Source organism: Quercus robur, chromosome 2 (assembly GCF_932294415.1).
Source record: "Quercus robur chromosome 2, dhQueRobu3.1, whole genome shotgun sequence".
Taxonomy (NCBI): Eukaryota; Viridiplantae; Streptophyta; class Magnoliopsida; order Fagales; family Fagaceae; genus Quercus; species Quercus robur.
In genome coordinates, this window is record NC_065535.1 from 1,695,791 (window position 1) to 1,721,690 (window position 25,900).

General features: G+C 34.7%; 2 protein-coding genes across 5 annotated transcripts; both read left to right on the forward strand.

The window, feature by feature from the left end:
* The first annotated feature begins 627 nt into the window (after nt 1-627).
* On the forward strand, nt 628-2,704 carry LOC126716168 (glycosyl hydrolase 5 family protein-like). Its single transcript, XM_050417198.1, has 3 exons — nt 628-727; nt 1,097-1,597; nt 2,622-2,704. Exons 1-3 carry the CDS (start codon nt 628-630, stop codon nt 2,702-2,704), a joined length of 684 nt encoding a protein of 227 aa, XP_050273155.1.
* A 12,415-nt stretch (nt 2,705-15,119) lies between these two features.
* On the forward strand, nt 15,120-25,258 carry LOC126708793 (uncharacterized). Of its 4 annotated transcripts, XR_007649270.1 has the most exons (9): nt 15,120-15,352; nt 15,450-15,532; nt 15,635-15,810; nt 15,983-16,033; nt 16,615-16,991; nt 20,975-21,407; nt 23,858-23,945; nt 24,660-24,737; nt 25,060-25,258. XR_007649270.1 is itself a non-coding variant. In XM_050408735.1 (8 exons), the coding sequence occupies exons 5-8, from the start codon at nt 16,627-16,629 to the stop codon at nt 25,108-25,110; spliced, it is 927 nt and encodes a 308-aa protein (XP_050264692.1). In that variant the 5' UTR covers nt 15,121-15,352; nt 15,452-15,532; nt 15,635-15,810; nt 15,983-16,033; nt 16,615-16,626; the 3' UTR covers nt 25,111-25,258. The 4 variants fall into 4 exon arrangements, 3 of the variants coding, with proteins under 3 accessions (XP_050264713.1, XP_050264692.1, XP_050264702.1); XM_050408735.1 differs by lacking the exon at nt 23,858-23,945 and having other exon boundaries at nt 15,121-15,352; nt 15,452-15,532; XM_050408756.1 differs by lacking the exons at nt 23,858-23,945; nt 24,660-24,737; nt 25,060-25,258 and adding an exon at nt 22,477-22,678.
* Nucleotides 25,259-25,900: the final 642 nt, after the last annotated feature.

Here is a 25,900-nt window from a genome sequence, read left to right on the forward strand (position 1 = left end):
TTGCTGGTTCCAGACTAACAACCCCTCTATCATTAATCTTCCACTTCAAAAAGCTTTTCAGGTAAAGTGCTTATGGTGTCCTTTAATAGCATCTCATGCATCATGCACCGGTATATATTTCAAAATCAATATTACTTGCATGAATGAAAGTATTTATAATAGTTAGATAGACATCAAGTAGTTTATCTTGAAATTCATATTTTTATGTAATTATCCCAAAATATTATTGCTTATACATAAATTTTCATGAAGAAGAATACATTATTACAAAAATAAATAAATACTAGTATATTTTTAATTTGTTTCACTTATGAAAAGTAACAATAATATTCTTTTTTTATTTCCCCTTCTCCCTAACTTCGATCGTTATTTTCCTGTTTTTGCTTTTTTTCTTTTATAGATTCTGTACCTTAAGAGAAATTAATAAAATAAGATTTTGTACTTTCGTTTTCTTTTATGTTGGCATTTTTTTTCTGGATTGGGCAAGCACAATCCTAAGAACTTGACTATACTGCAACTAAAAATTTGACATATATTCTCAGGCAGTGGAGTCTAACCTTGCGGCCAACAATTTGATGGCCATACTAGACAATCACATAAGCAAGCCCGGTTGGCGTTGCAATAATGATGGTGGCAATGGCTTTTTTGGTGATGAGTATTTCAATGCAGGGTCTGGCTTACGGGACTAAGTCGAATAGCTGCCATGTTTACCGAATTTCCCAATGTGGTAGGCATAAGCTTAAGGAATGAGCCTTCGAGGCTCCAGAGAGAATGTAGATAATTGGTTTAGGTAGATTCTCTCTCTCTCCAATATATGATATCAATTCTCAATCATTCAATGTGTCTCAAATTGTTGTACAATTCAAAACAATAAGTGAGGTTTGTTTAATTTCAATAAATCTCATGAGATGTTAGTGCAATTTTTCCTTAACTTTTTAAGAAACACCATTTGTTACACAATAAATTCCATAAATTTTTACATAATTGAGTTGATAGAAAATTAATTCTATTTTCAAAACCCAATTATGTTGAGCAAAACCAACAAAACTAATTTTGCTTTTGTAAATGAAATGTAGATACATGCAGCATTGAGCAGAAACAGTGAACTCAGCAAATCCGAATATTCTTGTCGTTGTCTCTGGCTTGAATTTCGACTTAGACTTGTCTTTCCTTGGAAATAAATCAGTGAATCTCTCATTCACTAAAAAACTAGTATTTGAAGCACATAGGTACGGATTTACAGATTTAGCTATATGGGAAAGCAATGATGTGAACAAAGCTTGTGGAATCGTGCGAGATGACATGACGAGCAAGACAGGGTTTTTGTTGGACAAGGGGTTTCCATTATTTGTGAGTGAATTTGGGATGGACGAAAGAGAGACCAATACAAATGACAACAAATTCATGAATTGCTTCTTGAGTTATGCAGCTGAACTTGACTTTGATTGGGCCATTTGGGCACTCACTGGGAGTTACCACATTAGAGAGGGAACAACTGATATGGAGGAGTTCGATGGGCTACTTAATTTTGATTGGAGCAGTGTTCGAAATCCAGGATTTTTGCAGAGGATCTCCACAATCCAATCTCCCTCTAAAGGTATGGTTAGATTCTATTTTCCCTTTTTTTTTTTTTTTTTTTAACAAATTCAAACATTTATATTAAGGAAAGACTTACGGTGGATACCTAGCACCCAAAAGTGAAGAATGATGTAGTAAGTGACAAAATACTTCGGGGAGTTAAATGATTAGGTGGCTTTTTTTTTTTCAACCTCAATATTCCTTTAAAAGGGATTCAGTTCGAAAGTTCCAAATTTCCAGAAACTAATTTTTTTAAATAAGTAAATTTGAAATTAAGTTAAGGAATGACAAATATGAAAATAAGGGCCTCCATTCGTAATTTTTGATTCAATAGTTAAGAGATGGAAGATTTAAACTATGAATGTTTTTCTTGGTAATACCACAAATTAATTCTTACTTATACTTTTTAGGGTCAAATATACATAGGATCTCTAAAATTTGGATTAAGTTTACTTTTTAGTCCTTTAAAATTCAAAAGTTCACTTTACAGGATCTCTAAAATTTGGATTAAGTTGTTGCCATTCCACTAAACGCGTAGCTACTGTAGCATGGGTCCCATCATTTGGAAATGCAAAACGCAAACGCGTAGAAAAAAATTTGTACCCAAACGCATACTATATGTGAAATTTTCAAAATAGAACAATTTCATCCTTTCGTCTATAGGGTCGGTTTAATTTTGGTTTCTTAATTTGGTGTTGGTTTGATTTAGTTCTCTTAATTATGTCATTTGTTTAATTTGGCTCCTCAAAAAATAGGGTGTCTTAAAGCACTTCTTTGTCAAGTAAATCAAAAATAGAAGGAGGGATCAAATTGTTCATGTTTTGAAATTTAAAGAACCAAATCCTAAATTTTTAAATTTAAGAGATAGAAATCAAATTTACACCAAATTTTAGAAATGGAATGTATAATTTGTACTAATTTTTAGTATTTCTATTACTAAACCTCTAACAGAAACAAACTGACATAATGGGCTAGGTTCACCCATTATAAGAGGGTATAGTAAATCAGAGAAACACATAAGATTGTGCTTTTGTGATATGCAGGCCCAGGTTTACCAGAAACTAACACAACAATTAATTTTCCATCCTTCAACGGGTTTATGCGTCCTAAGAAGATCGGTGTTTGAACCATTAACATTAGGACCATGCACCCACCCTGAAGCCTCGTGGAACACCCGAGAAAACTATATCCCTTAATGGAACAGATGTTTGCATACACGCAAATGGACCAGGAATGCTAGAAAACTTAGTAATATATGCATCAACTCTGACTCAAAGTGGGAAGCCATCTCAGACTCCATGCTGCATCTCTCATCCACGGTTGGTGATGGCAATACTGTTTGCTTGGATGTAGATTTTAACACAAACAATGTTGTGACAAATTGGTGCAAATGTGTGAGTGATGATAAAACATGTGACCCAAGTAGCCAATGGTTCAAGCTCATTAAAAACACAAGATGAGCTGTGGTTCATATGATACTACTCAAAAGTGAGACTGGATAGTGTTGGATCTAGCTTTATCAACATATCAAATGCATACTCACTAGTGTAGTTCTTTGTGTATACTTGTTATTTATTCTTTTTTTTCTTTTTTTTTTTTTTTTTTTTTTTACTGTTATTGATTTGACTCATTTGAGTTATGGGTTATTATTTACACAACAAAGATAGTTGAAAAATCATTGAGTTGATTAATTAAGCCAATTATATATTAGATATGCCATGTAATGGTCACAACCACAATTATTAGATGTAACGAAAATAAATTTAACACATACGGTTTTATAATTAAACAAAAACTCTAATGGGAAAAATCCTATGAGTGGTTTATAGGTCAATTTCAACACCTTAATTGGAATTTTCTATCTTGTGAATCTCCTTAACCCACGAATATCCAATCTATGTCTAACACTACAACAAATTGATCAAAGTAGGTTATATGTGCATCAACTTCACTTGAAACACCTCTTGATCTTCAATACAGGCTCTTGGTGCACAACAATCGCAACACGATCTTCTTTTCATAGGTTGCTCTCCTTATATTTACGATGACTTAATAAGTGTTTAAATACGTTTTAGCACCCTAGTGCATGAATCCCAAGGCTTTTGTTCATCATAGGTTGCAAACTTTAAATTTATTTTACCTTCGGCTTGATCAATTGATTGGAGATGAGGATAAATTTACAAGATCTTGTTTTCATAGTTTGCTCTCCTTATATTTATGATGACTTAATATGTGTTTAAATATGTTTAGCACCCTAGTGCATGAATCCCAAGGCTTTTGGTCATCATAGGTTGCAAACTTTAAATTTATTTTACCTGAGGCTTAATTAATTGATTGGAGATGAGGATAAAATCGAGTTTAATGAATCTCGATACATTGAGCTTGCAGTCAAGTCAAGGCAATAGACTTGATGGCTTCCGAGCAATTTCCCATGTTTTCAATGTAATTCTTTAACCACTTTTCTAGAAGCAAAGTCGCAACTCAAGACAGTTTTTCAACACGTTGTGGACACATTGTTCAAAATAATATAGGCATTTGAGAAATGGGTTTGATTATTGAGTATTTGAGTAGCGGGAAACTATTAAGGGATGCTTGTCTATAATGGTTCAATATATATATATATATATATATATATATATATGAAACTATTAAGGGATGCTTGTCTATAATGGTTCAAAAAAAAAAATATATATATATATATATATATATTAATAGGGAAAGCTTGGAAAAAATTCAATTAGAATTTAAAATTAAAGTCCAATTTTATACCATATATCTAAATATATATATATATATATATATATATAATAATAGGTAAAGCTGAGAGAATTTTTCATCATGTGTCCTAAATTATTTATTTTTAAAAATTTTTATTTCTTAATTTTAGAATCAAATGTGAGACCACATTATAAATATTTATCCAAGTGAGTTATTAAGTACAAAAACCAAAGAGTCTAGAATAAATGAATCGTAAAAAAATAAATAAATAAAAGTGCTTCACAATAATTAAAAAAATTTATATGAAAAATTTACATTTTATACTTAATAATATCCTTACAAATTTTTTTAAAGAGTTAAAAAATATATAAATGACTACCAATAGTATTTAAATTATATATATAGGAATTATATTATGTATTTTATTTTATATCTTTAAGTGTGTCCATGCATATGCATGGGGTTACAAGTTAGTGTATATTAATAGGCAAAGTTTAAAGAAAGTTCAATTATAATTTGAAATTAGAAACCAATTTTGCACCATGTATCTAAATGTACGTAGGAACCACATCATAATTATCCATTTAAGTTTATACCATGTGTGGGGCCCAATAATTCGTGGGCCAGGCCCATTTATTCGTTGGGGTCCAAAGGCCCAAGCCGAGGAAGGTGATGGCCCAGGCTCGGCAATACAAGTACGAAATAGCCTTGGGACACAGCCGAGGACGATTCAATCCTCGGCATGTCCGAGATCTCATAAGAAGAAATGGCAAAAATGGTATAGAAACAACTTGGGAAAAAATCTAAAATATCTGTGCCAATAGAAAGGGGTATGCTGGAAAGTGTAACGATCAGGAAAAGCTGCTCTTATTGCCATTCAATACTCTGCACCTGACAAAACCATACTCTACAGCTTTTACAACCACCCCCAACCACTCTGGGTATGGGCTGATGGGACAAGTATCAGTCTTGGAATGTCGATCCTACACGTGGACGAAAGATAAAAAACACAGGCTAGTATAAAAGGAAAAGTAAGCAATTCATAGCAGAAGTTAGGAAAAATGGCCAAAAACCAAAGCCTCCCAGCCCGCCTCCAGGAGAAAGACTCCTAAGGCAAAAACGACGTAATTATGTATGAACACCACGAGAAACCCGCCGTCTGGTGACTGAGGCCTAGCCTTTCAAACCCATGCTCTACAAATGATATTGTTTGGGCCCTTTTACGTGCGAACCCAATACCGTTACGGTTCGTTACGAATCGCGTCCTTACAATTGGCGCCGTCTGTGGGGAGGCTTGTGTGTTGGCATAGGCGGTAGGTCGAGAGAGTTCCCTTATCATTTCTGACAGCTGGTTATAGAGTTCTAGTGTAAAGTTCCGCTAGGGGCTATGATTCTTGACTAGGGGCTACGCTTGGTAGCGTCAATCGCATGGATGGTTCTAGGGGCTTGGCCGAGGGGCTAATTCCCCTAAAGCCAAGGTCCCACGCCAAAAACTGAGTTTTGGACAGAACCAAGGTATTGTATGGTCCTCGGACTCAAACCTATGGGGAAACCAACTACTTAGATGAGAAAACTGAGTTTTGGACAGAACCAATATATTGTATGATCCTCGGACTCAAACCTATGGGGAAACCAACTACTTAGATGAGAAAACTGAGTTTTGGACAGAACCAATGTATTGTATGGTCCTCGGACTCAAACCTATGGGGAAACCAACTACTTAGATGAAAAACTGAGTTTTGGAAGAAAAACTGAGTTTCGTAAGGTCGGCTACTTAATAAAAATTCTAAGTTACTCAATCCTCTGCTCAAATACCATAAAAGGTTAAAGCTATTAAAGTTGTTAAGAAGATGGTGAAACACCCTACTACTTAGCAACCTGGAGGGGCTGTTCATTTTGTGGGTTGTATGTCTTTGGATGATTACTTCTTACACCGCGCCGAGCATTCAGTTGTCATCTCGGCTATTTTGGGGTAAGTGTTGTTTTCGCAGATCGGCATTGTTGTGCCAAACAATTCTATTAAAGTCATGATAATATCTTTTCCTTAGCAAGAATTTTGACCTTAAGTGTCATTAGTTCAAGTCTGTATTATTGTGCCGAACAGCACTCGTAAGTTCATAATAGCGCCTTTTTCTTTGATAAGGGATTTCGGCCCTAAGTATTGTGCTCTAAGGTCGGCGGTATTGTGCCAGGCCGCCTCAATAAGCTCGCCATAATGTTCCTTTCTTTTTCTTCTTAATGGGGGTTTCAACCCTAAGTATCACTAATTCGATTCAGTAGTGTTAATTCGGATCGTGTCTATAAACACAGAGTAAGATCTTTTTATTAACTAGGATTTCGGTCTTAGACATCGGTCAAAGTGTAAAAATAAAAAGAATTCACAAGATAGTATGTCTATTCACGGCGTAACCATTTCAGAAATAAAGAGATAGAATGTGTGAAATAAAGCAATAACAACTTTTACTAATATAAAGAGGTATTACAACGTACAAAGAAGGGCTTAAACAAACCTATATAGAAAGTGGATTACAAAAATAATAAAAGGAAAACAACAAAAATATAACAAATAAACGGTCAAATGTCTTCTTAAACTCATCTCCGAAGTCCTTCCAAACTCTGCCCCAGTAGCGCCCATATTGAGAGGAGGACCTTCTTCAGAAGAAGATGGAGGAGATGAAGAGAAAGAAGGAGAAGAAGAAGAGGAAGAAGGAAAAGCGCCAGGATGGATCTGGCGATGGAAAGAAGAAGAAAGAGAGGTAAAAGGAGGCACCAGTGGAGGAAGAGAGGAAGAAGCAGGGACGCTTTGTCCCTGCATCAGTCCTGACTCCTAACACGCTGGTGTCATGTTAGCTATGCTCGTAAAAGAGCGGCTGGTACTGATAATGGGTGACCACAGTTCAGTCGCGCCAAAAGCTTGACGCGACGAGCCCCTGCTTCGGATTTTGGCTGAAAGGAGGGTGAGAAGTATCTTGAGTCTCCGTCATCCCTGCCCCGACCGAGCCATCTTTAGCTTCATAAGAACATGGAATTTCTGGGAAGGGAATGGCTCCTTCATTACTTGCTCCTACTTTGAACGAATTACAAATTAAAGTATAACCAACGGGTAAAAGTAGACTTTGGAGGAGTCTAAGGGTTTCAGATTTCAGGGGGATTAAAAGGGTTCATGTACAGGAGAAAATAACCTCTTGCTTTTTCTTTTTATATGAGGGGCGAAACGGAAGGTATTTAATATGTTCAGATCTCTAAGAAAATCTGTAAACGAGAATATGCCCGCTCCACTTCCCCACACCATCAATAATCATTAAATTTGAATGGTCTCATAAAGGGAAACTATTAAAGGCACGTTTTGGATAGCCAAACGGCATGAACGCGTCGTGAATGAATTTAGAGGAATGTCTTGTAGACCGATACATTTCCTGGGCAGATGAAGAGACGCCAACATTAATAAAGGGCTGAGTTAAACGAGCTATAATAAAGGCTTGGTATTACCAAAACCCTCCTCTCCAACCAAGAGGTTGGACAGCAGGGTTTTAAGGGGCTATTGTAGGGCCTAATAATTCGTGGGCCAGGCCCATTTATTCGTTAGGGTCCAAAGGCCCAAGCCGAGGAAGGTGATAGCTCAGGCTCAGCAATACAAGTACGAAATAGCCTTGGGACACAGCCGAGGACGATTCAGTCCTCGACTTGTCCGAGATCTCATAAGAAGAAAGGGCAAAAATGGTATAGAAACAACTTGGAAAAAAATCTAAAATATTTGTGCCAATAGAAAGGGGTATATTGGAAAGTGTAACGACCAGGAAAAGCTGCCCTTACTGCCATTCAATACTCTGCACCTGATAGAGCCATACTCTACAGCTTTTACAACCACCCCCAACCACTTTGGGTATGGGCTGATGGGACAAATATCAGTCTTGGAATGTCGATCCTACACGTGGACGAAGGATAAAAAACACAGGCTAGTATAAAAGGAAAAGTAAGCAATTCATAGCAGAGGCTGGGAAAAATGGCCAAAAACCAGAGCCTCCCAGCCCATCTCCAGGAGAAAGACTCCTAAGGCGAAAACGACGTAATTATGTATGAACACCACGAGAAACCTGCCGTCTGGTGACTGAGGCCTAGCCTTTCAAACCCACGCTCTACAAATGATATTGTTTGGGCCATTTTACGTGCGAACCCAATACCGTTACGGTTCGTTACAAATCGCGTCCTTACACCATGTGTCCATTTAAGTTTTTTAATCTTTGTGCCAAGTGAGTTAATGAGCGCAAAATACTAAGAATTTAATATTAATGAACTAAATTTTTTTTTTTTTTTAAATTATACTTTACCACCCTAAATTATACCTCATGTTACACTTTGCAAACTAAACTTTTCGAATACACTTTTTTCACCCTAAACTATGACCCTTGTTACACTTTACACCCCGATGTTAAGTTTTCTATTAACTTAGATAGAAAAATATGGCATCACATGAAAAGACCTAATTGTCCATCTTCTCAATACTATAAAAACAAAAGATAAATTATACTTTACCATCCTAAACTATACGCTTTATTACACTTTGCATTCTAAACTATACTCCTTAATAACAAACTTAACGCTAGGGTGTAAAGTGTAACAGGAGTCATAGTTTAGGATGTAAAACATGTATTCGAAAAGTTTATGGTGCAAAGTGTAACATGATGTATAGTTTAAGGTGATAAAGTGTAATTTTTCAAAAAAAAATCACATATATTCAATAAAAATCACCACACAACATAGATCATCACACGTTCTATCTTGCTAGAAATTAGAGAAAAAAATTATCAAAAAGTAGTATTAAATTTAGGTAAGAATTTTAAATGTGACTAATTTCGTTTACTATTTAAAAAAAATAATTTGACTAATTATTTATATTTTTATGATAAAAATTGTGTTTACTTTTAAATGTATCCATATGTATTCATTTGTTACATGCTTTTTAAAAAAAATAATAATTTGACTAATTGTTTATATTTTTATAATAAAAATTGTGTTTAATTTTAAATGCACTTATGCATTTACATGAGTTACATACTAGTTGATTATAATGGGAAAAAAAATTAAATGCAAAACTTATAAAACAAAAACCACAGATCTACTTTATTATATATATTTTTAGCTGAGTTTAAATTTTATTTTATTTTTTAAAGTCTCTATTAAAATCTTATCAAAATTAAAATAAAAGAATATTAATAAATACTATAATTATCTATTAATACCTACTATAATTATTAAATAGGAAAACATGTTATTAGGTAATTATGATATTTTGTAATTTTTTTTTATACGTAGATAATATTGGAAAAACACATGGAAAATACAGTTTTGTATCTCATACAAAAACACGCAGCGGAATATGAATAGATCTACTTCATTCATGTGAGATAGCATGTAACATCTGAGTTTTGCAAATAAAGAATGAGAAAGCGTACATTGATGTAGTGAAATTCAAAACAAATGAAGATTGGATTTGATATGTCTTTCAATCTTCACTCCAATTCCACAATGTGCCCAAGATGTGTGGTCTCTCAATTAGTTCTATATGTGATCTTTTTAAAAGAATAACCAAGTGTCTCTCTTATTGAAGGAATCTTATTGTTTCTCCTTTTGGGTTAGCCTTTTGGGCCAGCCCAAATGGGCTTTAGTGTGTGGCTTGGAGTGGAACTAAAAGGGAAAAATAAAGCTCTAGCTTTAATGGGCTTTGGATTTATCTGTCAACTCTTAGCAAACCTAAAGTTATCATTAATTATATTTAATACAAATATATAAATATAATTGCACTTTAGGCTTTATTAATAAATTATATTCCAAGACTTTATTAAACATTTAACCCCTTCATAAAAATATTCGTAGTAATACAAAGTTATAATATGTAACTGTTACTTTGAAGATTATTACATCTTGTTCCTTGAGTATTTTAAGTTATTCATATATATTTTATGAAATCTAATTTCATAAAATATCTTTACTAAAGTGGTTAGACCTAACACTCTAAATAACCAAACCTATTAAACTTATCTCAAGAGAATGTTTTATATCTCTATAAAGAGATTATGAATTCTATTTTGAGAATATGTGTTCCTTCAACATTACATATGGTTGCCCAACATACTGAGGTTTTGACCGTTTGTCTAGATCTCACTTCTAATATATTAAAGCAACATACATTTCATGATTGGGTTTACTATTCCCTCAGGATTGAGAGTTTATGTAAATGAGAAGTCGTGAGATTTATTATTCGTTTGATAGTTGTTGATAGAATAATAAATCTCACAGTGATCCAGTTCAATATGTTTTATACACTTAAAACATATTAACATATCAATTAGAAATCTCCACTTCCATGATCAAGACAAATCATCTTAATTGATACATTACAGTCTTCGCAGATGAAATGCCTAATTTTATCACTGACTACAAACTAAGATTCTGAGTTTACAAAGAACTTGTGATTTATATTTTCTATGACTAAATCACATACTATGCATCTCAAGGATTATATGATAATGTTCAAACATTTATGTTACCATTGTTGAGGTACAAATTTTCGGGCCTTAATTTCATTAGCCCACTTACAAAATACCCACATGAGCCCACACATTATTTTAAACCCACATAAATATTCCTCATATATATTACCCAAATATTCTCATGTTATTGGGCCTTCACAAATACTCCATACACAAGCCCATAAATTGCCTTGGGCCCTTTCACAAATATTACCCATTATAGCCCACATATTATCCAACTTGAGCTTTCACAAAAGTACTCACCATATTGCTACCATATTGAGCCACAAAATTATATCATCTCTATAAAAAGCCCAAAAGCGCTTACCTTATAGGAAAATCCAAAAAGCCCAACAAAACCCTTACAAAGCCCGTTGCTACATGGCACTTTTACAAAGTCTGTTACTACATGGCATCTTTACAAAGCCCATTACTACATGACACCTCTAAAGTCCGCTACGATGCGGCATCTCTAAAACCCGTTACAATGCGACATCTTCAAAGCCCGCTACGATGCAACACCTCTAAAGCCTGCTATGATGCGGCATCTCTAAAATCCGCTATGATACGGCACCTCTAAAGTCCATTGCTACATAGCATCTTTACAAAACCTACATTGAAGCCCGCTATGATGCGGCATCTCTAAAGCCCGCTACGATGCAGCACTTCTACTAAGTCCATTGCTACATGGCAATATTTTTACAAAATCCTACAAAGTCCAAATGCTAATTTGGCATTATTTTTACAAAGCCTAAATGCTAATTTGGCACTATTTTACAAAGCCCAAATGTTAAATTGACACTTATTTTACAAAGTCCAAATACTAATTTGGCAACTATCTCTAAAAGTCCAAATAATAATTTGGCAACTATTCCTACAAAAGCCCAAATCTATTTTGGCAACTATTACAAAGACCATAACATTATTTTGGCAAAAACAATTACTTTATGCTCAAAGCCCAAATACTATTTTGGCACATACTTACAAAGCTCAAATACTATTTTTGACATTTGTTTTACATATACTAAATCCCACACTCATGGGAAATATAATTATTCATCCCTCAAGAAATACCTCTTACAAGATTTATAAAAGCCCATGAATATGATCCATGACAAAACTATTCATTTTGTAGGGACAACCAAGTCCAAAGAAGCTTAACTACAAAGCCCAACTGGGCTAGCCCAGCTCACACACAAATTCCAGCAGAAGCTCACATGAGGTGACCAGCCAAATCTCAACACAACTAAACAGCTGAAACCCATTCCTATCAAGTCTTAACTTGTCTAATCAGATCAGAAAAGGACACGTGTCCATCAGGGGTTAAACCCTTCCTTCACAAGCTGAAATCCCATCATTTTTTAAGTGACATAAAGCTGAAAGTGATGTGACAGAAAGCTGGGAAGTTTCAGTCAGCTGTCACTTCTTTCTTCTCTACCCATTCAGTCAAGAACCAGGAGCAGCCATGCCCAGACCATTAAAGCTCTTGAAACCACTTGAAATTAGTCTATTTTCATATTAAAAACGTGTACTCGCTAGTTCATAGACCAAGCACATGAACCCCAAATGGGAAAACTTAGGGAAATGTGGTTTGGAGGGCACCAAAGGGATCCCAGCAGAGTTCCCAGTAAGGGCTCCAAGGTTGACACCTGGCTTGGGGTGATCCAATCTGTCCTAGGAAGCTCTAATTCTAGCTGCAGTATAACTGAGATCATTAGCCTAAAGCATGCTCTAATCCCATCAGCCAAAGCCAATCAGCATTCAATGCTAAGTCAGAATCCCAGTTGTTATTTCCCAAAACAGCAAGAACCTTCTAAAAGTTAAGCTTATCATTATTAGCTAAAATCTCAAGAATGATTCTCTAAGGATTTTCTAAGGATTGGGAAAGATTTAACAGAGATTATTTGCTAATCACCCCCCAAAAACCTAGATATAAATGGAATTCTCCATTAATATTTCACCAACACACCAAGATACACTAAGACAGACACCAGGAAAAACTTTTCCTTAACCTCTCTGTTTAAGCCTCCTCTAAGCTCTGAAAAGTGGCTGAGTTCTTAGTTTTAAAGCTTAGAAACTAAGTCCCCAGCTCCTAGCTCAAAAACACTTCTCATAACTCTACTTATAAACACTTATCTACCCCTAACAAAAAGCTCCAACAGCCTTACTTTACTCTTTCACTCATTACTCATACTACTCACAAATGACTCTCTCTACTCATTACTCACTATATATTCATGAGCATGTCTTGGCACTATAATGATCTTGCTGCGCTAACTAGGATCGCTCTCTCTCCCTTCATCTCACACTAAGTTTTCCTGATTATTTGTCATAATGAGACCTATGATATTTACTTATTCATTTACTATTAATGGTTATGATATAACTGTTACTATAGAATTTTTCCCTCATATTATTGTATTAGAAGACTCCTCTCCAGAGCTAACGGGTGATGAGTCTGAAAGTGTAGATATTCTCCTTAATCTGTGAAGTGGCTAACAGCTGGAGGTTTATCCTATTTTATCTTACTTTACTGCTGGGCTATTTTCTGCAAAAACACCTTATCGCTGGGTCATTTTCTGTAGAAACACTTAACTGCTAGGTTATTTCTTACAGTATGCTTTTTAACTGTGCTGACGTGTCCACTGTAGGGATTGTTTATGGGCTACTCTTGTAAGTTCTAATCTAAACCCAAGGCATAAAATATAGTGAATTTCTTAGATCTTCACCAATAGCCTTTGGGCCGTGCATCAAGCCCATTGTCGAGCTTCGGTTTAGACCTCCCAACCCAACATAAATCTTATTTGTCGGAAAGGAAACTTTTTCGCCCCCAAAAACCATTATTTTAGATAATAATAAAACAAGTTTATTACATAGAACATAATGTCATAAATGGCATACAATAGGATTTTAGGACACTAATCCTAACAAATAATGGGAGAGGGGGAGTTGAGATTTGAACCACAAATATGAAGCACCATTGTGATATCACTTAACTCCATGTCTTGGAATGACTTTTCTAACCTCCATTAATTCTTACCCTTCACAAGCACTTCGAAATGCATTATTATATATATATGATAAAAATTGTATAGTTAAAAGGGAAATGAACTAATAACTTATTTAATTGTGAAATGGTTTGTACAATTATTCTAGAAAGATAAAAATAGTAGGAAATATCATTACAATTTTCTCCACAGTCCCTATCTATATACACCATAAGTAAGGTTGTGCAAAAAATATGCTTGACCCGCTAACCCACCCAACCTGCGCAGGTTAGTGGAAGGTAGAGTTAAATTTTTAAAACCCGTCAAGCTTAACATGCATGAAAAATATTTTACCATATTAAAAAGCTTAAGGTGTCAATTTTTTTTTGTGGGTATTTGTTTTTTTCTTATGTTTTTATTTGATAGAAAACAAAGAACTATTTGAAAGAATACCCATTAAAAAGATCCACTAAAAATTTCTATTTCATTACCTAATTAAAGAAGTTCCAATGTAAGCAAGCATAACTTATTAACTCTCACAACTCCACCCAACCTATTGAGCATAAACCACTCATATTTTCTACTAACACATATATTGTTGAGATTGATCAATTAGTGATGGTTTAGAATTTTTTCAACTTGTCAAAGGAGATTTGGTTAAAAATTTAAATCTCAACTCATCTCCAACCCGACCCATACACAACTCCACCCAACCCATTGAGCAGAAACCACTTATATTTTCAACTAACCCGGTGATTGTAAAGATTGGTCAATTGGTGATGGCTTAGAATTTTTTCAACTTGTCAAAGGAGAATTGGTTAAAAATTTAAACCTCAATATTCCTCCAACCCGACCCATTCACAAACCCATCCATATAACTTTAGATCTAATTTTTTAGTTTTATTTTAAATACGGATCTATAAAATAGTCTCTCAATACTTTTGTGACATAGACATGGGTTAGAAACTAAGAATAGTTAACCATAGTTAGTACACTATAGTGAAGATCTTCACTCACGCACCTCATCCCAGTCATTCATCACACCCGGCTCGCAAGAAAGAACTAATAAAATAAATAAATAAAATGAATTTGTTAGTATTTGTTAATACATGAGAACCAGACGGCGTTAAAAGGTTCCGTTAATTCAAATAACGCCGTAACGGGATTCAAACGAGAGACGGACGGAATTGACGGATTATATGAGAGAAGCAACGAGGGCCCTGTGATTGTTGATGGACGGTCAGGATTGGACATTTGAAACGTGACGGAGAGTGAGAGAAACGGGTATAAAAACTGAGTTTTGAAAGAGAGAGAGAGAGCCTTTCGTTTTTATCAGAACAACAACAACAAGCTCTGTCTGTGTAGCTTTGTTTCGTTCTCTCTCTGTGATTTTCTCTCTCTTTTTTCTTTCAATTACTTTCTTAGAAACCAAACTCGAAAATTTACGACAGCTACACTATAAAAGCTGAGGATCTGGATTCTGAACCTCGTGAAGAGAGAGAGAGAGAGAGGGAGAGAGAGAGAGGGAAAGAGAGAGAGGTTTGTAATTGAGCACAGAGTTTGGTTTTATAACTTTTGCTTTCTAAATAATCTTCGTAATAATAACTCATTTTTGGTGTAAATTTGTGTTTCACAGAGTTCAGAACGTGGTTTCCTTAGCTGATTTCGAAGAAGATTGTGTTAATTTTCATTGAAAACAAGAATTTTAGAGTTAAAGAGGTTTCCAATTCGAAACAGAGCTTGATTTCTTTTTTGCTTTTGTCCGATTTTCTCATCCGAGATAATAACAACATTTGTTTGTGTTCGATTTGTGTTTCACAGGTTACATTTCGGAGAGATTTGAGCTGTTTTTTAAGGAATCTGAAACTTTTGTTTTGTCATATGATAAAAAAAAAAAATCAAGAGCGGTTATCGGTTGGAGAGATTAGATTCTTACATGGAAGTCGAAGATTTACGCTCTGAAATGTCAACATTTTGTTGAAATCTGAGTAATACAGGTGAGAGAAATTAGTATCTAAATTCGAAGATCAAGAAAAATTTCAAGTATTGGTTTTTGAATTGAGCTTAGGAATTGAATTCCTTAGCGGCTTTCACTGGCAAATCGGATTTGAAAATTGAACCTCTGTAACCAAACACTAATTTTTTCAGCTGGTTCTTTGTTTTGTGCAGGGTATCGGAAACTATTGGGTTTCTCAGATAGTGATTCGGTGAGATTTTCAGGTAATGCGTTCAATTCCATGACTTTCTCCGATGAAAATTCCAACTTTTTGTTGTTGTTGTTGATTTTGGTCTGTCTTCCCTTCAATTTTCTTCAAAGAAAATGAAAAAGCACTCCGTTTGAAATTTCACTTCACGGCCTTTTGAATTGTGAAATGCAAATTCTGAGTTCTGACCCAACGACCCTCTGTTTGGTTTCCGAGAAATCTGAGCAAAAGAAAACGAAAATTTTTTTTCTGAAAAAAATTTCATATATTTGAGATCCTCGCAATCTTCAAATGATGTTCCATCATACTCAAAACGCAAAATCTCCACCATGATTTTTGTTTCGTAAATCTGGACCGTCCGACGATCCACAATCTCTCTCTCTCTCTTTCTCTCTCTCCTTTTTTTTTTTCCATTTTTTTGTGGGTAGCCTCAATAGCCAAATATCCAAAATCCAAACTTTGCTTTGTTGTGCTATGCCTTTTTGGTGCTTCTTATTAATCTTTGCACTTTTAATTTACTACTAAACTAGTACAAGTTAACCTTTGGGTTATATAGAAAGTTAACCTTAGTTACTAATTTAACTATGGATGGGACAGCTGTGTATAAAAATGGATAAAGACTCTGTGATGAGGAACCACCACACCAACAACAACAACAACATTAGAGGAGGAGGTGAAGCGACGTCGTCGTTTTTGAGACCAAGTATTGATAGCAGTAGACAACAGGCAACGACGTCGTCTGATTTCGGGTTCCAGTGGGGGAATCGTAAGCGGCTTAGGTGTATGAAAATCCAGGTCAAGGACAAGGACCACGACTCGACTGGACCGGTTCATAGGACCACGGTTCGCGTGGACCGCCGGGTCGTCCGAGCCGATAAAGACTCGTCGAATAGTCACCCCAGTAATAATGGGTATTTGAATCTGCGTCACCGACCCTCTTCTTCTCCTCCACCGCCACCTCAGCGAATTCTCAGGTACACGCACTTCGATTTAAAATCTCTCTCTCTCTCTCTCTCTCTCTCTCTCTCTCTCTCATTTTTATGTTATGGTAGCGGCGCGTGTGGGACACGCTACGCTGAGTCGTAGAAATTTGGTTGTGTGGTTGGGTTTTTTTGTGGGTTGGGGTGGATGGTGAGGTGGTTGATTGGGCTGTCTCTGACTTCTAGATAAGTGGCGCGTGGGCCAGCTTCGCGCTTTTTATAGTCGTGGATTGCTAGATCATACGATTGCTTTTTTAATGATAGTAAATAGTATGCCACGAGTTTTTAACTATTTTTATTTTACCGTGTTTTTAAATGTTTTTCTAAACCCTTTTTTGGTTAGTCCGTGATTTTCACTCTTAATTTGCATGTTATAATTAAATCTTTCTAATATATACCGTTGTTGTTTATTCTAAATTTGTGTCTGTTTTTTGTTTTTGTTGTTGTCTTTTTGTCTAAAAACACTGCTTTCATCATTAGAAAGCTCTTGAACGGAAAATTTAAGGTATAGGTCCTTTTTTAGGTATTATATTTGAGATTTTCTAAGTAAATTTAACGATATAGTTTTGGAAGCTATACATAAGGAATAAGTGGATAAAGTTTTGCTGCATTAGCAAATAGGTCCCTTGAATTTAAAGGTACAAAGGTAAAGGCCGTACGGTTCTCAATTCTTATCAACTCATAATGCGTCTTTTTTTTAGAAAACTTTATTGTAATGTGCATTTATGTTTGAGAAAAAAAAAAACCTATGAAAAGATTTAAGATCTGATGGCACGTGACACTCATACCATTAGGTCACGTGATATTACTATGAAATGAAAGTCATGTTATCTGACCAGTGCTTTGTGACTATGCTGCAATTTCTGAAAATTCATATAGAAAGATATTTTTTTTCACCCTTCGATGGGCCTGTTTTGGATTGGCAAAAATGGGCGGATATGAAATAAGTGGAATGGTGGGCTCCCACTATTCCTCTATTTGGGACATTGCAAAATGCACATTTTAAAGGAAATGAGTGGTTGGATGTGGACCCGTAGATATGCGGTGCATAAAGCCACAAAGTAGATTCCTCTCATTAAAGATGTTTAAAATTTTCTTTTTGGCCCTCATATCCCCAAAGGGCAGTAAACAATAGAAAAGAGATATTATTGTCAAATACTTTTTTTCTTTTCTTTTTTTGAGAATCTTATTGTCAAATACTTAACCATCAAATAAATGAAAGGAAAAGGATTCAGTACTTACTTTTATCTTCCATTCTTTTCCTAATTCCATTCATTTGTTTTATAACTTTTCGTACACATTGTAAGTTGGGTTAAATTGCTAATGTTTGTTTGTTGCTAGTTTTTTTGGTTTAGTGGGTTTCATATCGTTCTCACGGATAAAGTTTAAATGGTTGTATAAGAGATCTAGAATATAATCTTTATCTATACTAAAAATTGATTAATGTGATGTTTAATAATAAAGAATTGTCATAAAGAACGGATACTATAAGTTGAAGTTTTTTTAAAAAAAAAAAAATTTTTGAAATTGTTTAACTTTTACTTTATTTTGTTCATCTACAACTTTTTTTTAAAGCTTTATTTTTAATTTTTTTCAAGTAGAAATATACTCTTGTCTTTAGCTCATTGGTGGGACTCACACATGGACCTAATAATTTCTTGCGTCTAATTGGTTTGTGGTGAGTGACCTTATATAGATTTTATATGTGAAATATCAGCTTCAAATGTGTCAGTGTAGTCAAAATAATGAGTTAGAAGGACTTAAATGTTACATTGAAATTTCACCTTCAGTGTTACATTTGGGCTGAATAACCGTACTGCTTATTTTGTCCACTTGGATGGTCAGGAGGGTGAAGATGTATCGTTCAAAAGACTTGCTCATTGTAAGTGCATGAGGGGGCCTCTTCCTTTAGGAATTGGATATGTTTAACAGTTTAAGGTAGGTTTTTCATGTGTGGTAAATTTTGCTTGAGGTCTAGATAAACTGAAAAAAGTGACAATCTGATGCATGAAGAACTTGGAAGAAAAGTTAAGTTGTACTGTTGTATGTTTTTGCTGAAAATTTAGAGATACTTTTATTATTGGAGTATGATATTTTTTTGAGAAGATTGTTGCTGACCTGAAATGGCAGTATGTGCTATAGAAGAAATAGTAATACTGTATATGGTCATGATTTGAATGGTCCAAAATTAAACAAAGATTTATTAATTTATCTTTCCTTGAGCTTCTATCAGCCCCAGCTTTTTACATCTGGATAAGGTTGAGCTTTTATTGTCACCCGACAATTTCACCTATATTTGTTTTCTTTTTTCTTTTCTCTTTTGGGTATTGATGAAAACTTCGTTCAGATGTCCTAGTCATTGTTAGTCTCTTAATCCTTCACAAAATTGATTTTTTTTTTAATGGGTTCAACTGGTTTTGCTTGAGCTTATGATGATTTGAGGTGTATCATTTTCTTTCTTGTTTTTAAATGACAATTGAGCTTGTATTATTTGTTGTTTTTTCTTATTATATACTCAAAGGCTGATGATGAGTGTAAGGGTCTTGTGCTTGGCTATTTTTATGAGCAATAGTTTGGTGTTTGTTTTTATATAATGATTATTTTAACTTCATTTTAGCATTATTGATACTAGTATGTTGCCTCACAACCTGTCATCATTATTAGCATATTTGTTCTGTTTTATATGTTGGATATTTATATATATAAATTACTTACCAAACAATAATGTATTATTTTATGCAACGGTTGATACAACATCTATCATATATATTCCTATGATTGGATTGTGGGTTACACCTAATGGTAGAGGAATGTTGTATATGTTTAACTATAACACAAAATACCACCTCCTTCCTAACCCAATATGCATATGACTTGGATCCTCAACCAGATATTATCTACACGGAAAGAATATATAATTCTCATTCATACGTTCCATTAATGATTCTCGTCCCAACTTGTAAGGATCAACTAGTCAACACAGAATGGGGGAGGTACAAGGAGTAAAGTAATGTTCAACTTGCAAAAACATTATTTATGAATATGTCAAAGAGAAAGGCCATCGAAATTTCCACCTAGCCCGTGACATGTGTAACAACTCTATGTCTTCTTCACCACACCTGATCATTTCCCCCACTGCATCTGATCCATAATATACCTTCCTGCCCAAACACTCCAACAATAGTGCCTCCTCAAAAAAAATAAAAATAAAAAACCCATTCTCTTTTTACTGATCAAAATTTTTACTGATTTTTATCTCTATGATAACAGTTTTCAAGTTCAGAAATTTTTACTAATTCTTATTTAGATCTATTACTAACAATCTATCACATTAAATGTCATGTTAACCTAATTTTTTCTATTACTAATAATCTGTCGCATCAACGTGGACCGAATTACACTTTTCTACCAGGCATACCCCAATTCATAGCCGTCCGATGACATGTCGGATTAGGAATATGGTCCACCCCACCCCCACATGCCACTCCAATTTTCAACACGTAGCTATTTTATTATTAGTTACTAACACATACCCAAAAGCCATTCTCTTAATCCAACGCCTCTAAACCTTCCCATCAAACCAGCTGTTCAAATCTCACACGCATACACTCCCCTCTCAAATATCTTAACTTTTCATTAAAGAAAACGAAATTAACATCTCTCTCTCTCTCTCTCTCTCTCTCTCTCTCTCATTGTTAAAAGCAAAAACGCAACAAAAAAGACCCACCCCATTTTGTACGCAAAACACGACGAGATTCTAGCCCTCCCTTCCTTTCTACTCACACACCCACCCACCGATCTAGATCACCCACAAAGGTTAATTTCGTAATTTCCCTATAACAACACCAAATTTTTTTTTTTTTTATTTTAAATTTTTTTACCAACAAAATAATTTAATTTTTTTTTGTAAATTTATTGTATGATATATTTCTACCATATGGTATTCATATATTTTTATTATTTTTGGGTTGTATTAGGAACTCTGCTGAGATTACTTCAAGTGCTATGAGGGGAGGCCAAAGCAACGGAGGAGGTGTGAGGGGAATTGGTGCCTCACCGGACAGAGGGGGTGCGCACGATAAGAAAGTGACACACACCAATCACAATAGCCACCACCACCACCCCCATCACCATCACCAGAATGAGAATAATATCAATAATCATAATAAGTCAGCGGCTGCTTCGTCCGAGACAGCGCACGATAGCAAGAAAGGTGGTGGTGGTGGTGGCTCGTCGTCTGGGGGCAGCGGTGACGCTGGTGTAGCAGGTGCAGGAAGTGTTGTGTGGCCTCCAAAGTTCGTCATTGCTTTGACCAACAAAGAGAAAGAAGAGGATTTCATGGCTATTAAAGGCTCTAAGCTCCCTCAGAGACCCAAAAAGCGTGCCAAGTTCATCCAGCGCACCCTCAATGTAAGCCCTTTTTCTTTTCCTCTTCTAAAATTTTATTTTATTTTTTATTTTTTATTTTTTTTCAAAAAAAAAAAAAATTGTAAGTTCAATTTGTCAGGGGTAGTAGTTTTTTGAAACAGTCCAATTAGCCACTTATGAAAAAATAAAATTAAGCTGAGAAAAATTGTTTAACAAATAATTTGATTATTGTAAACTTAAAATATGAGGGGTTTTTTTAATAAAAATTATGCTTTGACTAGCTTATTTATTATGTTGGTTTTGGGAATAGGACACGGTTTCTGAGGAGTTAGTTTTGATGTTTTATTCATCAAGGATAGACCTATTTTACCGAGTTTAATAATATTTTTTAGCTCATCTGGCATTTTCCATGTCCTGGTATTTTCAATTTAGAAAAATAGTAAAACAAATTTTTTTGGTAAAAAATATTAGAAAACGAAACGGTCCAAGTCTACGCATGTTAAGTAATAGTGGAGTAAAAATAGGATATCCGTGACAGTTTTAGTTTCCATGGGTAGAACTATTTAGGCATGTTTAGTACATATATTTAAACATATATTTTTAATTTTTAAATAATATTATATTTTTTTTTTATTACATATTTTTAAAAAAATGAAAAATTTTATTTAAACACATGTGTCAAACGAACTCTTAATTTTTTTATTTTATTTTTTATTTTTGAGAAGTACTACTTTTGCTACAAATCTGAACAATTTCACCACAAATCATAGATAGTAAATCATTTCACAATAAATTTAAGTTATTACTGGTTCTAATTTAAGTACAGTATTAAAGTTATGTTTTTACTCACTAATAATTACTAATAATAACCTATTATTTAACAACCTACTATTTATCTAAGATATGTGGATAGTTAGAAATCTGGCGAATATCACTTTTTCCTTTTTTTTCTTTTTTCTTTTTTTGTGAATAGAGTATTTGTAATTTTAAATCCGTGTCCGTGAAAATTTCTAGGGGTAGCTGGACCGTACAGATAGAATTGTTTTATTTGTTAGTACTAAACTACTAGTATTGTAGGTTTTTTTTTTAATTTTTTTTTTCTTTTTTAAAGTTTGGATCTGCTTCGCTTTTGTTGTTTCTTTGATGGGAAAGCTGGGGGAAAGGTAAACACGTGTCAGTCAAAGCGTGGATGTGTACCTAACAGTGACCTAATGTTTGTTACCGCTTTGAGTGAATGAGTAGGACCGAACCGGGTGCTTCGGAATCATGCTAATTTGAGCTTTATTATATGAGGAATATTTTAATAGTATTCACATCTACTTTTTTTTTTTTTTTTGAGAATCAATTTAAGAAAGATAAGAATTGATAAAGATATGTTTCAGCACACGCATGAGATTAAACGGATAATTTAATTGAGATGATTAATTTCACGAGAAAATAAATTGTTTTATACTATATTTACTAATTTAAAGTTGTTTGTCACATGGCATTACTTGTATTTTTGAATTAGTAAGAAAAATAATTCTTTAATCTTTACCATGAAAAGAAACTTTTTTTTTTGGGGTGATAGGATGATATGAATCTTATTAAAAGAAATGGTAAAAATATTAATTCCTCGTCAGGAAATGGATGGGTTAAAAACAGGTTTTAAAACACGGGTTAAGTTCTTTGAAAAAAAAAAAAACATGGGTTAAACTATTTTATAGTGCTACTTATTGGCACTCTTGTCTTGTCATGGACATTTTGGTTCATTCCACTTCAATCTATGGGCCCATCGGAGTAAACATAGCCGTTTGATCAGAGTAAAGATGTGTTATTTTGTGTAAAAGCAAATCATGGATTCTGAATGAATTGTGATAGCTTGAGACGAACGGCTATCCGCTATTGCTATGCCTTGTCGGATCTAACATGAGGCTAGTGGGGCCCATTGCCAAAATTCCCCACTAGGGCCACCACAAAGTTTAGACTAGGCCAACTAAACTCCAAATATGTTACTATTTTGGAGCGATGTCATAGCGTGAAATAGTCAATCATATCATTTTCCTAGACATAAATGGTTGTGAAATATGTAATGGATGTTGTCTAAAACTATAAATATTGTAACGATAATAGTGTTTAGGAATACAATAGGCACGCTATAATTGGGAGAGGCACCTACACGTGTCGGTTATTGTAATTTAATAACCGGCTTGAAATCCGGATAGGAGAAGATGGTGGAGCCTATTGAAATTGACGGTTCATGCCATACCAGGTGTAAAAAAAGGTGTACGGCTCAGCACTATTTAGTGGGGGGTAGAAACTATGGTTATTGGGTCAAGGACTGGCCCACTTGTGGCCCAAAATAAAATGTCTGTCGACATAAAGGTCATTGAGTGAACAGTTATTTGAGTCCCTTTTTACACAGTAAAATACTAAAATCTCCTTTTGTTAAGGGTATTTTCGGCATTCTAACAGCCTTTTGATTATTGTGGAAGTTGCACATTGTTTTCCAGCTTTGGACCATACTGGCCAGTGGACAAAGCGCAAAAGGCACATGATGGCATTGGCCACTATGTACATGCACTTAAGCATGGCAAGGAGGTAGGGTGAGATTGGATCATGTGGTTTGTTTCCGTCCCGTCCCGTCCTCTCTTCGGGGTGGGTCGAGTTAGGATGGGGTGGAGGTATTTTGTCATCTGACATGAGGCGGTTTCAATACTAATAAGATAGAGTTGTGACTTTGAGAAAAGAGGATGAGTTGCATTAAGAGTGTTGAGATAGAGAGAAATGTTTTGGGATGGTAATAGAATATATATTAAAAATTAAATTATAAACAGGATGTGTATAAAAATGATTAAATATACACACACACACACTCAGGGTGAGGTGAGGCAGGCAAAACATCTCCGAGAGGATGTGTGTTATTTTTCCCATTCCCAACTCTTAGTTCAATTTAGTTTTACTTTTTAGGAAGAATTTTACTTTGCCAGCCAAATTTTATATAAAAGCAATATACAGGGTGAATGGAGAAATTATATTCAAGCAATTATATTTAGGATGTTTCTTAGAATGCTATTAATACAATTTCTGATTAAATGCTATTAATACAATTTCTGATTAAAAATGAAGAAATAATTACAAAAAAAAAAACTATTAATTTAATTATGAGGGTGCCTTGTGTAAAAAATTTCCATTCAAACTGGTAGTCCAAAGTGTGGGGAAGAAGTCATTTACCTCCTTTGTTTTTTTAACAATTGGGTATAAGAAATTGATCTGCTTCTGACTTTGTTTTCTTTGCTGTAATTTATTCCACAGCTGGTGAGCCCAGGAGCATGGTTGTGCGATCTGACCCTGGAACGATACGAGGTCAGGGAGAAGAAGATATCCAAGAAGGTACACTTTGCTCTTTCTAACTTAAAATTTTTTTTTCTTCCCTTTGTCTTTATAGTGCGGACTGCCTGCCTTATGCAGCCAAAATTAATATAAACTTCTAGTGGTAGAGTATATTTCTTATCTTTATTGCAACAAATATAAACATTTGAAGCAAAAACCACAAATGTGGGCTGGGGTAACTCTGTTAAATGTATCGTGGTCTATATCTCTGGTCTCTATACAGGTTTATTAAGTGAAAATGTTGAATCTAGTGCACGAAGTTCCCTTTTCTTTTTCCTTTTTTTTGAGAAGCGAGTGCTTAAGTTATTTGTATCTATTGCAGAGACCAAGAGGGTTAAAGGCGATGGGCAACATGGAATCTGACTCTGAGTAGAAGACAACCCTTTGGAAAGTGAAAATTTTAGGATTGCAAGAAAATATAGTGCTCAATGATGATGAGGAAGATGTGAGAAATGTTAGAACTGTGTTGATCATCATCACATTTCACTTATTGAAAGAATGAAAAGATAAATTTTCAGTTATTTGTTTCTTTTGTCTGTAGCCTTTTAGTGTTTTTTATTTTTTATTTTTTATAAATCTATTTCTTAATTTGTTGAGTAGCTCCAAGATAAAGGTGGAACACTGCTCAGCTTAGGCTTATATGCCCAGATCTTGAAGGCTACATTTCATCATTCAAAAAAACCAAGCCCGGTTAGTAAGTTTAGTGTCTGAATGTAAAAACAAAACCTGACTTTTCATCATCCAGGGTCTGCTCATCTTGGTGATAATGTTTACATCTAAAGGGGAAGACATATATTGCATACTTATGTTGAGAAATGCAGAGAGGGCCTTCTCCAAACAAAAGCTTGAGCTTTTGGTTGAATTTGGCGATCATAGCTCAACATTTCTATAGACTTGTCAAATTTAAGAGAAGTTTATAGCCATTTCTGTTTAAGATATATCCCAGTGCTTATTCTTTCTGCTATGCTCAACTACCAACTTTTTCATTGGAAGATTAATACATTGCGCACCTGCTTCTGAGGATGATTTAAAGACCTCTATTTTGTATCTAATAGTGGAAAGGCTTTAGGCCCCTGATGGCTCTCTTCTTTCTAAACATGCCTAGGATGAATGTTGGGAGTAAGAGCAACGTAACTTTCATATGAACCTGTAACTAAAATCAC

Excerpts from the sequence above, each read along its gene's own strand:
- LOC126716168 (XM_050417198.1), top strand. The coding sequence starts at position 628 with ATGGTGGCAATGGCTTTTTTGGTGATGAGTATTTCAATGCAGGGTCTG. Across the intron at positions 728-1,096 it reads TTACCGAATTTCCCAATGTG|AAACAGTGAACTCAGCAAAT; the intron begins GTAGGCATAAGC and ends AGCATTGAGCAG. Across the intron at positions 1,598-2,621 it reads AATCCAATCTCCCTCTAAAG|GCCCAGGTTTACCAGAAACT; the intron begins GTATGGTTAGAT and ends TGTGATATGCAG.
- LOC126708793 (XM_050408735.1), top strand. The coding sequence starts at position 16,627 with ATGGATAAAGACTCTGTGATGAGGAACCACCACACCAACAACAACAAC. Across the intron at positions 16,992-20,974 it reads CCACCTCAGCGAATTCTCAG|GAACTCTGCTGAGATTACTT; the intron begins GTACACGCACTT and ends GGGTTGTATTAG. Across the intron at positions 24,738-25,059 it reads AGAAGAAGATATCCAAGAAG|AGACCAAGAGGGTTAAAGGC; the intron begins GTACACTTTGCT and ends TATCTATTGCAG.